General features: G+C 32.6%; 1 protein-coding gene across 8 annotated transcripts in view; it reads right to left on the bottom strand.

Moving 5' to 3' along the window:
* The window catches only part of Sp1 (transcription factor Sp8), a 127573-nt gene that overhangs the window by 37754 nt on the left and 72262 nt on the right, over window positions 1-17557 (bottom strand). For 4 of the 8 annotated variants that reach the window (XM_035369850.2, XM_035369846.2, XM_085820564.1 and 1 more), the window contains one exon: window positions 4421-4501. The exons of the other annotated variants lie outside the window; for them this stretch is intronic. Coding sequence is in view for 2 of the 4 variants with exons in the window: in XM_035369846.2 (XP_035225737.1) it covers window positions 4421-4501 (81 nt within the window). In the remaining 2 variants the exon portion in view is untranslated. The remainder of the gene's footprint in view (window positions 1-4420; window positions 4502-17557) is intronic. 8 annotated transcript variants of the gene reach the window in all.

Below are 17557 nucleotides of genomic sequence, written 5' to 3'. Positions count from 1 at the left end.
TGCATAGCTATTTTTTGTGTACATAGCTAGATTTTGGAGTATTGTTTACTGTAATTTTCATTTTTCTACTTTACACTTAATTTTATTACTTTGCACTTAAATAATTCATTTTAAAAGTTCAGATTCACATGCATCGGAATTAAATTTCTTCGTTCTGCAGGTAGATATTTGATATATGTATATATATATGTATTTTTTAAATCTAAAAACAAATGCTGTTTGGTGATATGAATTTAATATTTTCAAGATTAATTGTTTGATTTTTGTTACACACACATGATTAATAGTGTGAGAGCATTAAGTCGTGAGAATAAATTTATCAAAAAGAAGAAAGAAAGCTTGCAAATCAGGAGCAAAATGAGACGATGTATGGCTCAACTACGCAGCAGAGTATTTTTCCTCACGGAAAACAGGCGTTATTGAAACACTGGGGCAGTTGCATTGAATTTAGTAACGACTACACAAAGAAGTGATTATTTTTACTATTTCCTTTGGCATATATTTTATTATTATATAAATAGTATCAAATTATGTCTGCATAAAGATTTTTGGGCTGCATATTATTTCCAAGTGTTTTTAGTGTTGAATTACTATATGCAAAAGCAAATATGAAACTTGTAGTGGAAAAGATTAAGTAAAGAACGTAAACTTGAATATGAAATAATTAAGAATGCCTGTTAGGGATGATCTAAGAGGGGAGGTAATGCTCCAAGAGTGGCTGCACTCAATGGAAGGGACCAAGAAATTTTGTGCTATGTTCTCGGTCTTATCCTCAGTTCCTCGTGATTTAATACTCCTATTTTCTTAGTTTTTCTCCAACCACGATTTTTTCTGCATCCTCCTTCAATTCAGTTTTTGTCTCTTCTCTTTCAGGATCCACATGAATACTATTATTTGTTCTTCTGCGACTGCCATTCTAATGCGACTGCCATGTCCTATCCAAGTCTATCTTCTTTGGGTTGAAAAGCTGTGTCTTGTTAAAGGAGTAAATGAATGAATGATGTAAATATAAGGTTACATATTGATTTTTCTTCGTATTTATCTCATTTACAGATTTTCTCTCTTATTTTCTTCTTTTTTTTTTTTTTTTTTTTTAATCTCTTTTTTTTTTTTTTTTTTTTTTTTTTTTTTTTTTTTTTTTTGGTGGGGGAGGGGGGGCTTTTTTCGTTTAACAGTAGATATCTCAACGTATCTTTTCGTATAGGATTTAAAAGGGTAAAATATATAGCACAGTATGCGTTTATCATTTTCTCAAATTATACTAACATTTTTCGAGTCAAATATAGCATTACACTTGCTTCCTTTTTGCTTATTGTTAGCCTTCACTTTCTCAGAGTTCTCAGGAAGTCATAATCACAATGTAATAGCATATTTGAAAGGTACAAATAAGCGTCCCCAGGTAGCGAAATCAGATTTTTCGCACGATTATTGCGTCAGGCTACACAGGTGAAAGCCGCGACGTGAAATCGGTATTGTTATCTAAGCCAGGGCTAATTCGACGGGTCCGGATCAAATGACAGACAGACAGCAGAGACGGGCGGGGAAGCGATTATAATAACTAAACAAAATAAAATATGCGACGAAAATTTTCTCTACAGATCTCTATTCCCCCATGTCGATTCTTTTTCTTTTTAAATCATTGATGCGCGTCGGCGCCGCGCTCGTCTTGGTCGCGGCGTCGCGTCAAAAATTGTTGACGTGTCACATCCACCCATTCTGTCTCTTCCCTCCCTCGCTACCGATTCTAAAACTCCCCATCGGTCGCGTGAGGAAAATTCAAGCGACAAATCCGATGGCTTGGCGCAATTGGCGATTTCTTTTCGTAACCAAAAATAATCTTGAAGATCCAGCACCTCTTTCCAGAAGCCCCAACGCTACAAAACTCAACTCAGCTGAAGTTCTCTTAACCAAAACCAGCTTAATCGGAATAGGAGATCATTGAATCAGGATTCAAAAATTAGTCCCTTCTAATTTTTCAAATCGACTTTCACTATTTTATAATTTTACAGTGATGCACAAAAATTATATCACTTCATACCAGTTGAACCGTTCATAAATGCTAGTCCAAGTATTATGCATGTTAACTTAATTTCTTATTCCAAGGAAACATGCGGAGTATGAGTTACAAACTATCAGTCGAAAACTCTATAAATATGAGTATGTGTTAGTAACTGTAATGATATCCAGAAAGCGCAAGTAGCATGGGTTATCAATATACTTTCTCTGGATGTGATTTAGCAGGAATCATTGCATGTTTTGCCGCCGGGTTGATTGTTATCAATGCTTTGAGAAATATTTAATTATTGATAGTCTGTTTCTAAAGTGCGAAAGTTCAATAATTCGATGCTGTGCAATTGCAATAAATGCCCAAAAAAAAAAAAAAAAAAAAAAAAATTTCAAGATTATTCAGTCGATGTCTGTAGATCACATTCGACAGATATTTAACACATTTTTATTGCAAGGGACTCGAAAATTCTACGCAAAGGAGAAGATGGGCCAATAATAATAATAATAATAATAATAATAATAATAATGTAGAGAAATTCTGCTGTAACACGTAATTTCTAATTTATATGCTGAGGAGATTTAGATGGAAGATCTGGGGGATCTGCGAAACAGTTTGTGCTAACTCCCTAGAAAGGCATTAAAAGCGAACAGGTATTATTAATTAATTTTCAATTTTTGTTTGTCTTTATTTTCTTCCATATTTTTGCACGAACATATTACTTTGCTTTTATTATTTAAATGAAAATAAAAGATGTATAAAAGGAGAATGTAAATTTTTGTTATGCGAAATTTATTCAGAAATAGCACAGTGACTGATAATTATCTATACGAAAATATGCTTCAAATGTAAAAAAAATACTTCACCTGTTATGAAAACGTGACTGAAAATCAACAAGCCGGGATGTCTCCTTCCCTTTCAGTTTCAATAAAGGAATTCTACGGTAGATCAGAGACTTCTTTGTTTAAACGATAATCTCTGTTAAAAATCTCGACTATTACTGATCTCTTTAAATGCATAGAGAGAATTTTTTAAATGTTCATTTTTTCCGTCCTTACAAAATCTGCTGAATTTTAAAATACGATCTAATCGGGTAAGCGAAAAATTGTACCACAACATTATAACATTAATATAACCCTAGAAAACAAAATTAAATCTATGTAGTTTAAAAATAAAATAGTATCATTACCATTTTAATAGTTTAAAATAACTTTTTCCTTTCGAAAGTTAATAAAACTATGCTACTGATAAAAGCGCCAAGAAAGCGATATGAGTGAAATATGGTAACCACGGCATTTTAAACATTCAAGCGGAGGAGTTATAATAAGTAAATAACGAAGAATAAAAAGAATATCATAAGAGGCGGTTATGGGAAGAGCGTGCAAATTTTGGATTCGCCTCCTTCTGTAAACCGTGCTCCGATATTTTTTGTTTATTTACGTTTGTCCCTTTTCTTTTTACATCGCGCCACCTTGCAGGGTGAAATCTTAAATTTGATCATTTTTTATTCAAAAAGAGGGCGTATTTTCTGTAAGAACGATTGATGAACTTTTCTTGGCGATATCTATTTTGGCGTGGTGATGTACAGTTCTGTTCTACAACGAAAACTATAACCATCATCAAATTAGGAATTTAAAAAGATTACATTAAAGGGTATTGTTTTATTTTAAATTCGGCCTTAATGATTTACAACAAGAAAAAATAAATTTTATTTGTGTATAATTATTTTAATATTATAATTCCCCCTTTCGTTCTCTTTTCATAAACATATATACCATTTTTTATCTTATGTGTAAATACGTTTGTCTTTCCACTCTTACCAACGCACACCAAAAATATGCGGCAAAAAAGTATTAATTTTTTAACCTCGCTATTTATTCTAACATCTTATTTAAATTGAAAATTATGTAGAGATTACACTATCTGGAAACAGATATCGTTATTACCTTGGGTACATTTAGACCTGACAACTAAGAGTGTTAAGTAAAAAAATATGCATCTTAATGTAACCTTTTTAATTATCGATACAATTATACCTATCTTTTATGTAATTTTAAGGAATAATCAAAACTTGTTATTAAAATTCCATGATTAAAAAATGCTGTAAAATCATTAACTAAAACTTGTCTCACGAATTGTACTTATTCATTCTATTAGGTAGATACAGTAATTTCTCATTATGTGCAGAAGTTACGGCTCCTTCAATATAACGATTAGGACTAAACCGTGGGTAATGAAATTAGAAGACTTTATAAAACTGTGGATTCTGTGTAATATTAGCTGTTCATACGCAACTGAAATAATTTGATTGAAACGAGGGTAACATAAATCAACACTGGATCAAGAGGCCGACTCTAAGGGTGGTGGCATGGAGCTCTGTACTTAACTGGAACAAAAATGTGTAAAAAAATTAACCTGAATCTGATTTTCCTTGTAGTAACACGCCGATGGTAGAAAGTCTCTCTGTCCGGTAAACAAAGATATCTCCGTTTTACACTGAAAGAAATAAACACAGAAGCTTTTTTTCAAGTATTACCAGGATTATACAATGAAAATAGATTTAATATAAACATTAATCAATATTTAAACTGTAATAAGGTGGTTATAAAAAAAGTTATGTTAACAATTTTTTTTTTTTTTTTTTTTTTTTTTTTGAGTAATTTTTTGTAGAGCTCTAATAAATTTTGAATATATCATTTAAACTTTGGTTCCTGTTCCGTGAGAGGCTTTAGAATGTTTTGGGTGTCTGCTACAGCAAAAATTACCGTTTCGTTTATATTTTCAGTTACAGTCTGTATTTCGCTGAATGGTTACCATGTAGGATATCATAACACTCATATCCAGAATTCTGTCTTAAATAAATACTTTTGTTCATACTTGAGGCAACAAATATTTAACAAGGGACGTTGAATTTTATTTATTTAATAATCGACTCGGTTACAAACCTCGGTTGCATTCATAATTTTTCCGACTAAAATATTGTGGATCCTGATATTGGTTTACCAGGTTCGTCAATGGACTTTCAAAAGTTTTTACGTAATAGGCCTTAAAATAGAGTCATCCTTATTTCTAATGGCAACACAGGTGAAATATTATTTTATTTCCTTTAACTCGATTCAAAGAATTTCAAGAACTGTATGTAACCTGAGAACTGTCATTCAACCAAAGAACTTTTAACTGTATCTCTGCTTCGAACAAGAATATTTACTAGCCCTTCAAAACGCTGGCAATTGATTCGTATCAAGAATTCATAGGTTTAGTGATTTACAGACAAGGTAAATTCATCAACAGGCCATTTGCGTTCTGACAAAATATCAAACTGATTTTAGTAACTTCTTTAAGCTTTTTGTTTTTCTTAAGTCATAGATAACAAAGGATCACAGATAATTGATCCAGATCATGCATCCATATTTGTGCTCATGGTCATTAACGGGCACAGAAAATTAATGTCATAGTCATTAATTGTTTGTGACATGGTCGTCACTTGCTGAGATAATGGTAAGGTCCAGCTGATACATAAGGCCTTGTCCAATCTACAGACGTTCAATCACAGCGCCGGATAAAAAAAAATAGACTGTAGGAGCTGCTGCCGTAGGTTCAAGTAAAATAGGGCTCCAAATATACCCCTAAAAAAATTTCTTTTTTAAATTTTGATCTTAATATTGATGTACACTAGAGACATCTGGGGTACTAGGACCTCAGAAGGATCACCAGCCTAGACACAGCATTCTCTCTGGGATTCCAAAACCTCCACCTTTCCATCGCTTTATGAGAGAGAAATAGAATTATGAAGAATTTTAGGAGGAATTAAGAGGTTTAAGAGTTTAGGAGTTCTGGGACAGGAATTAGGCTATGCATACGGTGATATTTGGGCTGCATAGAATTGCATTAAAGAAAACAAATTATATAGAGAACAGTTAATTTATATCGTAATATAATCTTATTCCATAAAAGATGTAAAGACCCCTTTCTCAGGGAAAAAGAAAATAGCATTATTAGCTGGAATATTTCTCTGAAAAGCAAAACTGAATACGCCATTGACACATTGCATCAAAAGCATTTCCTTTGACTTCTTAATTGACTTTCATACTTAGGATTTCAGATACTGCTATAAAGAGTCTAATTAAAGGTTAGCGTTTTAATTGAATAATCAACATTACATCCCCCATGAAAAAAAAAAAAAAAAAAAAAAATACTTTTTTTGATGAAAAAGACTCAAGAGGTTACATTCAGATGTTCAAAAAGGGAATATTGACTGAGATCGATCATTTTCTTTGTAGGATTACTTTTATTTCTTTTTCCTCTTCGCAAGTAGGCTTGATCTCAAGGGGGATATAATACTTTACGTCTTTAGAATTAATACAGAAAATAATGTAATCTATTAATAAAACGAATATTTACATAAGCTCATTCCGTTCGGAAAATTGATTGAGTGTGATATAACATGTATTACTGTCTTCACTGCTTATAACTTAATAAGTCTTCAAGATTTCATTTAATACATCTCTTTTTAAGTTGATTTATATTGATAATTCAGTAAGGCATAACAGTATGCAGCTCTTATAAAGTTCAGTAATTTAAATTACTCAGTTTATCGAAATATAATCTGAATAAATCAAAAATTACTTGACTTCCATGAAGAGGTCGTATTTTATAATACATCTCGTCACTTAAATACAGATATCGGAAAAACTAAATTTAATAATAAAATATTTTTGCATTTTCCATTTAGTGATGAAAAATTATAAAAATATACCAAAATACTCCCTTATTGTGTACTCACTCGATTATAAGAAACAAATAGTTTACATCTACGTGCTGCTTATTATTATTTCAGAAATGAGAACTGGAGTTATTAAAATGACCAGATAATTTGTTACAGGTTGTTGTCTTAAAAAGATTAACTTGAATCTGTTTTTCACTGTATTAATATGCCGAAATTAAAGCGATATATTGGAAAGTATTTTCCAAACAAAAATTGGTTTGTGATTTTATTAAACTTAATCAGAAAGAGAGAAATACTGATGCAGCTAGTCTGTTTCAGAGAGGCTTTACGAAAAACGAAGATTATAATAAGCATATCAAATAATTCCAGAAGGCTGGAATATGATAATGCAAATATTAGTGGTACACTATATTAGCTGCTGATTGATCGATTCTAAATGGAAGGTAAACTATACTGGAGAATTCAGGTATTTTTCCTAAATTCCACGTAAATGCAAATCAAAGACAGATAGGCTTTGAATAACTCTGGTGCAATAATTAATTTAATATTTAAAAACGAGATTCCATTGTATTTATTTTGTAAACATTATTTCAGTATTTCCAGTTCATATTGATTTACCAGTTCTTAATCATTAACGACGAATAACAGTAGCACTGCCACTAAAACGTACAAAATAGTGAACGGCTCGGGTTTACATTCTTTGACAGGTGTCCTGAGATCTATTGTACTCCACAATATTTCACCGTAAATTAAATCCTCAAGGTTTAAGCCAGTAAAGTCAAAACTGGACAAAAGAAGAAGAAAAGCCAGAGGAACCATTTAAAGCACCTGAATCCCCAAAAGGAAGATGGGCTTGACAAGGATAAAAGAAGAGATATCATTGTTTAAAAGTGCCACTGGAAGACTGATCTTGAAAACGGCGACAAGAAGCGATCTTAGAGTGACGTTCTAATCTAGGAAACCATTCTTCCCTCTCACCAGAGACCACAGAGAATGAATAGAATGTTTTTCAGAGAAAATACGAGGAAGGGATTACAATGATTGCTCCTAGTCCGCTGACAAAAGTCAACTACCGAACTTTGTCAATTAAAAACAAAGTGTATACTAAAAGCAAATAAGTAAGGATGCAAATAGTAAAATATGACCTATATATTATTGGAACTAATGAAAGAATTATTTAAAAATATTGGTACCGAATTAATCCTTAATCCTATATGCCCTAATCCAAAAACATCTTTAATATAAACCCAGTTCTGAGGAAGCTTTTGAATATTCTGACACAGATATTCTCAAAATGTGGGTCGTAAGACAATTTTTGATGGATCGCGGAAAATTTTTGAAATACGTTTTCTGATTGTATAATTATGCATATTTACTCGCAATTACGAATTTATACGAAGTATTAGTCGATTACACGCATATTTATTTATTATTACTTTATTATTACCCCAAATGGGCGTCAGCCCAGAAAGGCTATTAGTCTCAAAACGACATTTTGCGTTGAATCACTATGAAAGTCTGAATTACTTTTCAAAGTGTTGCCACCAAATATTATCGTCCTGTATTATATTTAAAGAAATTAAATAATGAAGAATCTCCTTTAATATATATATATATTTATATATCTATGTGTGTGTGTGTGTGTGTTTCACGCATTGTGAAAAAACGACGGTACCTAGAGCCATCCAATTTTGAATAATGTAATTCTGCACCCGAACATGGTACCTGGAAGCACGAATTTGGAATTTGTTTTATTATCTCTTTCGTATTTTGTAAAACTTTAACGAAATTTTGATTAACAAACTAAACAGTTTCAAAGCGAACAATGGCAACACAATACAGGGGAGGAAACATCTCCAGCGCGCGAGACTGTCTATCTGAAATTCTAAGGATATGCTATTTTTAAATATTTTGGGATATTGCTGTTGAGTTGAATTTTATGTAGTTTAAGCGCAAAGAACATGTTATTTAATAAACAAAGGTAACACGCAAAATGTTAAAAAAGCGCCCCTTTAGGCGTAATATAAAATCTGAAAGCTTTCAGATTTTTTTATCTGTTTTATTTTATTTTATACTTTTTGTATTAATTTCTTCTAAGAATGTCATTGCCGCCTTCTCTTAAGAGCAACTTTATTTTTGAGAGCCGTGACAAATCAAAAACATATACATGTGGGTAATTATAGATCGCTATTATATTATGCGGGTGCCCATGAATCCCAATAACATGAATCGCGTATTGGTCGCAAATGTAAAAATTTTGATGAACACTGTTCTAACAGATTATGAATTTTAAGTGGTTCAAAACATTACTTGTTTCAGCCTTGCAGCTGTCTCACATATGCACCTCCCTACTGGTATTGAGGTTAGTGGCGCCAACTGCCGTACCGGCAGGCCCAGGTTCGAATCTCGCAGAAGGTATAAATATTTGTAAGCATATAGGGTTTGTATGTCAAAAAGGCAATAAAAATATACGGTGAGCCGAAAGTTCTCTCCAAAGTTTGTAGCAGAGCAAGCGGTTCAAGAGCCCCTAGGACCCCCACTCAGGAATTTTGGAGTATCTGCTCTCTAAATTAATGCGAAAGTTCTACAATTAGCATACCCGACGATGAGACCTATGATAATGCACAGGTGCGTTGTTCCAGCCTGTTCTTGTCCCACATATGATAACTAACATAACTAAGGGTATTCAAGTAGGAATAAATAAGAAGGCCTACATATGGTAAATAATATGAGGATTGTTTTATTATATATCTCAAATGTTCAGCAACATGTACAAGACGGATATACTAAAAATTCAGCATTATTATTTTCAAAGACATTTTGCAGTGTGAATTTAGTACGCTTGAATCAGTAAATGTGCGTCTGCCGGCAGCTCTTTTTTTATTCGTCGGGATGACATTAATCCGTTAGGCACCACAGCCTTAGGCGGAATGCCATCTCGACGACGAGAAGTCTGAATTTAGTTCCGGCTTTGACATTAAGTATGAATATTTCCACTAAGAATGGGCCCATTAGCGGCCGAGCGGTAAAGTCGCTGAACACTGGTAGTTCGGTCCGAGGTTTGAATCCCGCGAACGGGCTGGCTGCATGGGTGTTTTCGTGGTTTTCCCCATGTGAAATGTGTACACGAGCTAGTTTCCCTTAGGAAGTCCTCCATGAAGGCATCCCTCCCCTTAGGCAGATAGCCCTCGTGTGCTTTGCCATAATTAAATACACAACACACACACCACTAAGAATGAATGTAAAAGTTAAATTTTCAATGAAGACTTCAGATATTAGTACTGAGTTTTAATTAAAATGTTTTCCATGTTCTTCTGTCTCGAATGTTATTTAATAATTTTCACATTAGTTTGCGTCTAATATGTTTTTCTTAAGAGTAAGAAAATCTATCATGTCAGTAAATTTCGAAATTCATCCATAAGGATTTCATTGTAACATTTAAATGAATCGGTATTCATGGCCACAAAATAAAGTATAAAAAATTTTTGAAAGAAAAATAGGAATTGAAATACGGCAATTAATAGCCATCGCTAAATTTTATAATGAATGTGTGGATGAAGTTCTATTGCAAATAAAACTATGTTTATAACTAAACAAGTAAATAAAATATAAATGTGGAAATACTAGCTTTAAAAGAAATTTAGACGAGAAAGGTCTTACTTTATCCCATTTTGTATACGTTAAAATTTACCAAAATGGTATTCTGTAGTAATTAAAACTATTTACTTTATGGAACAGTTAACTTTGTTGTTCGAATAAGCAGCAAAATACTATCTATGGCCAGGTTCCCTTTTATCAGACCTTGAAAATAATAAGAAAAACAACTGACAAATTCAATCTGAAATATACATAAGCAGTGAAAATACGAAATACTTGAATAACAATATTTTGCTTCTCGAAGAATGGAAGCCTGAATCAAACTCTCTTGAAATAAAAAATTTAAATTAAATTTGAAAAATAATAAATTCGCTAAAATTAACACCAGACTAAGTTTCCTTATCTTAAAATGCCAAATGTTTAACAATTAATACTAAAACGTTAAATAAAAACTTTTTCAGTGAAATTTTTATAGCACCTATTTAGGAGATTTTAATTGAATTTTCCTCTATAAATTCTGTAAATGTTGTATTATAAAATAATAAAGACTACGAGAGACCTGTATTACAAAAGAATAAAGACCCGCATTATAAAAGAATAAAGACTACATTTCGATACATGCAGATACAGAGATTGCGATGCAAACGTCCGCAGATATTCCCAGTTCGGATTTGACTACTTTACAACACTGGATTTAAAAGGAAAAGGAAATCAATCCTTTATCTACACTAGCAAGCTTTTACAATTGTCAACGACTCCTTAAACTATATGAGGTGTTGAAAAACCTCACAATCTTTAATAAAACCCTTGTTTATACATTTTTATAGTCTCAACGTGAGACCCCGATTCTTTTACTTGATTGATATAAATTTCGGCAGCCACGCATCATTATCTCCTCGTTCACAAAACGGCACGATAAGATGCTGACGGAAGTGTAAACGATTCGCAGTATCAATGACAAACTCTCAGCTCTTCCGAAAAAGAAAGAGGAGGTCCGTTCAAGGTTGACGTTGTCCACCACCATCGCGGTCGGACAGATAACATCTCTCGGCGGGGACTTGGGTGTAGCTACGAACAGTTTTCATCTTCTTTTGGTGACAGGAGGGGGCAGACACTACATACTGATGGTTATCGAGTAGCTTTTTGGCTTTCGAGAGAGTTAGCTCTGTTTATTTGTTATTCTCCGCTCGGGAAACGCCTTCAGAGAGTTTAGCTTGACTTCCTTTTTTCCATTTTCAATCAACGAAGACAGCGAACGTTTTCCTCGCAGAATTTATATAAATATTAACTACTATCATAGTTAAACATCATATATATCCCTGCTGACATTATTTAAGAATCTGCTTCTACAAATAAAGGCATGATCCTAAAAACAGGATTTCTGAAATTTTGAAGCCAAATAGGAAACGATATACTTCTTTCCGTTATTTTTTCAAATGTGTCCACACATGTATTTACTTCTGAAATGAAATAAACTTGGTGCTCATTGCATAACCAAAATTAAATTTGAGTGCGTGGAATATGAAAAATAATGAATTTATTTATTAAGAAAAGAAAAGTATGAGTATAATTTTATGAAAAGGAACAAGTACTAGCGAGATCCAGATGAAACATATATTAATATGATTTCTGTTCCGAAAATCGCTAATACGAGCAGTATGTCTCTACATGTCTGAAAGCTAGTTGCAGGAAAACGATGTCAGACTCAGAAAAGAAACAATAGGTATCCTTCTTCTACATGAATTTCCTTATGTTCCTTCTATTTCTTTCTTTCTTTTTTTAATTACAGTATTAGAATTTTCTGCTCTACTCCCTTTTTAAGTACATCATGCGGTCCGCACTGTTATACACTATAGCTATTTAGCCCACCTGAGATACTGAGTTTGGCCTGCCTGATCTCGTGGTTAGGGAAGGCTGCCTGCTAATTCAAACTCCATAGGGCGGATTTGAATTTCGCTTAAGACTCGGAGGTTTGTTTGTATGTCATTACTTCTTTCTCGTGAGCATAATATCGGTCTATCCCTATGGTGCATCATCGGCAGCGCTCATGATGATGAGACTGTTAAATGATCAGTGGATTCGGCTATTCCCGAGGAATGCTAATGCTATACACGAGGAATCTCGAGAAGCTAAAATATCCGGCCTTTTGACAAGGATAGGGGGAGAAAGCTCTCAAAACATAGACCGTTTTTAAAAGACTCAGGCTGTAGGTATGGAAAGGGGAATAACCATAATTCTTTACTATTTCCAATTTTGTGCTCAGCAAAATTTTGGTTTCTTTTCCAAATGATCGACTAATGACAACGCAAATTATATTCGTAATAAGACTTCCGGTGCAAATCAGAAAAAAAAAAAAAAAATTGATTAAAATTAATTAATGTATTAACTTTTATAACCCAATTAGGGAAAATAGGGATATTAAAATGTAAAAGTATTGATTTAAGTAAATTGTATTTAACAATTTATTGTTTTAACTGAATATTTCAAAACTTTGCTAGTCCATAATCTTTCCTTTCGCAATACTTTTTTACTTTTAAAATTGAAGATTTCAAAACTTTGCTAGTCAATAATCTTCAGTTCAACTAGTCAATCCTTCCGCAATAACTTTTCACTTTTTAAGTAACTTTGATGCCGTACTTCTCATTAATTTTAAAATTATTTTGAGTCAGTTTAATTCTAAAGACATTAATCCTACACGTTTCAGATAGGATTACTTGTTCAATACAAACATGCAATCTTTGGCATAATGTATTTAATACAGTTTTTAGAGTCATTAGGTTATTTTTTAAAACAGGAGTGACGAAAAATCAGCAACATTCTCGCCGGGAATCGAACCACGGACCTCTGGAATACGCCACTACACTACGAAGGCATGCTAAGAAGGCGGGAGAAATACCTTATAAGTTCGCTGGTATTTTACTTCTTAATTAAAGTCATACTAATTATGCTGTATCACTTTAATTATACTAATTACTAACACATGTGATTTAATTTGACTACTTTATATGTCACATAATATACAAATCTCAAAATTCCATTAACTGATTAAGAGTATTAGCTGATTGAGTGAATAGTGACAACTTATGTTAATTGTATGTATGGTATGTAAGAAAATAACAACATAATCAAAGAATTTTCAGAAAAAATATGGTAAAAGACATTGAAAGATAGAGCATTGAATTTTAAATGCACTGAAGAGCATTTTATTTAAATACTTAAGTCTTCTTTCTTCAAAAGCAAATTATTGAGCAAAAGTATTGTTAATTCTCCTTAAATACTCAATACGTCGATAAATTATCTTTAAAGAAGACCGCAGAATTACCAATAAATAAGATTCAGAATTTTTCATTTCATAATGTTCAATTTGAAAAAGACTTCAATTTACACTTTTCAAATTTTGCAACTGGAACGTATTTACAACAAAAAAAGTTATCTAAGTTTTACTCAGGGAAATATATATATTTTTTAGTTTTTGCATATTCATATAGAATTTTAACTCATCAGTAATACAGTAAAAGAGAATTGTAAGGAAAAATCGTCGTAGGTTTCACCGGTTACTGTTATATCTTTGTTCGATTACACGCTTAAAAATATCCCAGGTCTATGTTGAAAATAAGTAAAGTATTATAGCATTATCAGCTACGGGTAAGTCACTCAGATAAACTTAGAATATATATTTAGGTAAATTCTCATTTCACAGTTAAGTAAATTTTCCATAATGAAAAGATATATCTGGGGGTAATTCGCTCATCTAGCTCTGCAAATTTTGTTAACAATTCATTATTACATTGTTTAATAAATTTTGCACAGGAAAGGTACATTTTTTGAAACCTGCATTCATGTCAAGGTATGCATGATTTTTCGGGTTAATTTCACATCAAGAGCTATTAACTCAAGGTAACTTGGGTAACAGTGAACAGTAAGAAACAGTTTGTAACGGATATTCATTTCAAGTATATGTGCCCTTCTTGTTAGCCGAAGATACAGTTATTTTGATTGCAATTATCGCTAAACTCAAAGAGGATAGAATGATTTATAAAATCGTCTTCAAAAGAGCATACATATTTTGTCTTTTGGAAAGCCATGTGCACCAAATAGTTCAACCCACCCATTGCCAGATTTGGATGGCATCCGAAATAGAAGTCACTCCGGTACCGCAGCAATCTGAATGACCGCGTCCGACGCACTCCTTCCCTTTTCTTTCAGCATGGGACAGGGGGTGGACGGCTGGGAACACCCTTTCTCCGACTGTCACGCGAGGCGACAAGGGCCTCGAAAAGACTACTCCCGACTTTTTCCCGGCGCATTTTCCACGCTGATTAGCAATGAATGACGGACAGATCGGCGACGATCCCTTAAACTTGTTTGAAGACACGATGTTTATGCCCGCGGGATACATAAAACGGAAAACAGCATAATGGGATGGAATCTTTGTTTTAACTGAGTTCCTACGATATATGATTTTGAGACAGTATGTATGGATGTCATTCACCAAGAGAAAGAGAATGTGTCAAAAAAGGAGACAAAAAAAAAAAAAAAAAAAAAAAAAAGAATTCCTGTCATACTGAATAATTCAGGCAATTATTAATTACGCTTTTGAAAACTATATATGAAAATTACCGATGTGTTGCTTTTGAATTGTTCTAATGCAACTAATTGTGACATCAGCTGGGGCTATAGAAGCCAGCTGATATATACATACAGTAGTATACAACAGACTAGCTAAAAAGAAATTTTACTAATTTAAAATACGTGTGATGATTCAGGTTCCCATTCAGTGGACCTGAATGACCGCACGTCTTTAATTTCCAAGAGATAATTTGAGTTTTATGATTAATATTTATCTGCAGTAATTCTTAAAATTATCATCTTTTTACCCTTGTTTTAATTTAAAGATCCTGAGAAAATGTGAAAAATTCGAATTTTTACTTTTGAAAAATAATGAGAAACGGAAACCCAGAATTAAATGGTTTTATTACATAGTTCATTTGCGTGCATGTAATAAATGTAAATGTATTTTTTAAATGTTTGTTTTTAAATTTGTTATCATTTAAATACAAATCTGAAAGGTTGCTTTGGTTAAAACTTTTTAATATTAAGCAAAAGTTTATTCTTTTTAATTCCTGTTACTCTTCAGATCCAGAAACTTCAAGAAATAACGAAAAATTATATAGAACTTGAATATGAATTCTGATTCAAGAAATTTAAGATTCGTACTAACTCGGAGTGACCATTAAGACAAACTTCCACACAAGAGGAACTATGTCTACGGAAACAGACTTTAGAAGCTTGTGCTTGTGTGTCACATGATCCAACAAAGAGCTGCGGAGCCCAACAAATTATATCAATGGCCACATGGGAATCTGGTATTCATTGATAGCCACAATGTCATTTACGTTGTTACTGCATCTGATAAAATTCTTAGAGATATTTCTTAATCTCAGAGATATTTATTAACGAAAAATATAAGTATAACATTCTTAAAGTGAACTTTCAACAACAATGTATAATTTGATAGCCGTAGTAACGGTTCACAAGAATATGTTCAAAATATCCGTCTGAAAGGATTGCTGTGATTATATTTTTTTTTTTTTTTTTTTTTTTTTTTTTGCCGCTCAAATTAAAAGTCGCAACAATTGAAATTTATACTAAAGTAATTTAAATGATCTTCAGTTTCGTATCTGATCACAACTTTGTATACTCTACTTGCAAGTTCGTAGGTAAGTTTGATGCGAGTTGAGAACGGAATAGCAGACACATTTGAAGGCAAATGTTTCAGCTCAAAATATTATAAAAAATGGTTATCAAGACTAAATATATATATCTGCCGCTTACATAACTCTAGACAGAACGCCAGAAAGAACTGAGTTGTTTGATTATGTGTTAAAATTTCTGGAACACTCCGGATATTCTACAGATATTTAAAAGCAATTATTGTAATGCGAATTAATGCAATTCATTTAACATAGAAGGTTAGTAATTATCTAAACAGATCAGTTTTTTTAATACACAACTTACGTAACTTGCATAAAGTAACGTATGTAACATAAAGAACATAAAGTCTTGAATATGAAGCTTCCTGCTAGGAAATCATTTATGTTTATCCTATAAAAATACGTATGCCTTTATTTTTTACCCGATTTTCGATGGTTATGTCACAGCAAATTGCAGGAGTATTGCCGAATGATAGCTCAGCACGAAGATCTATATAAAACTCTATGTGAATAATTACTTCTAGAGTCGACAGTGGTGTTCATGGAGTATGTCTGAAGAGCAAATCGCGTCGCATCAATCCTGTTCTAAACACCTCCAAAGATAAAAAATACCACGCCCCTAGTTTTATGCATATACATGTGAAGTATGACAAGTGACGTGTGAAGTTCGTGTTCTCGGCACCCACACCCCCGTAGCGATACGTCTGTCCATCGTAAAATGACAAATCGGACCGCGGCGCAACATGACAGGTAACAGCTGTCCGCGGACGTGCACGAGAAACTATGAGAGAGAGAGAGACTTCCAGATTAAATAGATGCCCGAGGAAAAGAAGAATTTTTACATTCGTGCCAAGACACGAAAGCGATCTTTAAAATCCAGAAATAACATTTTAGGAGCAGAAATCTATAGCAACATTTTCGACAAGCATTCTTTGCTAGCTGATAAAATTACATTTTTGCGAACTAAGCTTGATAATGTTATCATTGTTGTTAATAATGTTAATGTTAATTGCTCTTTGCTATTTCAGAAAGCTCAGTTTTTAACTTTTTTTTTTTTTTAAGTACCTCGAAAGAAGCCTCTAAAGAAGCTTACGGTTTTCAGTTTTCCGATTTTGCGTACTGGCAAACTAGAAAATATTATCATTTGGAAACTAATTCTTCGTAACTATTTAGTTGAAAGTTGCTGTAAGTGCTAAACTAAAACTTGAATGTCAAAACGAGATTGTAACTTTTTTATTACTTTTATCTTGGTTTTATTTTATGAGTTATCTATTCATTTATAAGTTTTTGAAATTTTTTAATAATAAAAATCTTCGAGTGCAATCTGAATTTTTCAAATTTCAATTTTATTTTATCTATTTTTCGATTTTGTTTTAAATTAATGTAACTTATACTTCTCATTTATTTGAGTCTTTTTTAAATCATACTTAATACATAATAAAATTTAAAGAAAAAAAGAAAAAGAGTTCTTTTTTTTCTTAAAGACAGAAAGAAATGTGCAGAGAAAATTATAAT

This window comes from Stegodyphus dumicola, chromosome 7 (genome assembly GCF_044657685.1).
Source record: "Stegodyphus dumicola isolate Sdum_Otavi_A_Nest chromosome 7, ASM4465768v1".
In the NCBI taxonomy this organism is placed as follows: domain Eukaryota; kingdom Metazoa; phylum Arthropoda; class Arachnida; order Araneae; family Eresidae; genus Stegodyphus; species Stegodyphus dumicola.
This window is presented reverse-complemented; position numbering and strand designations above follow the sequence as displayed.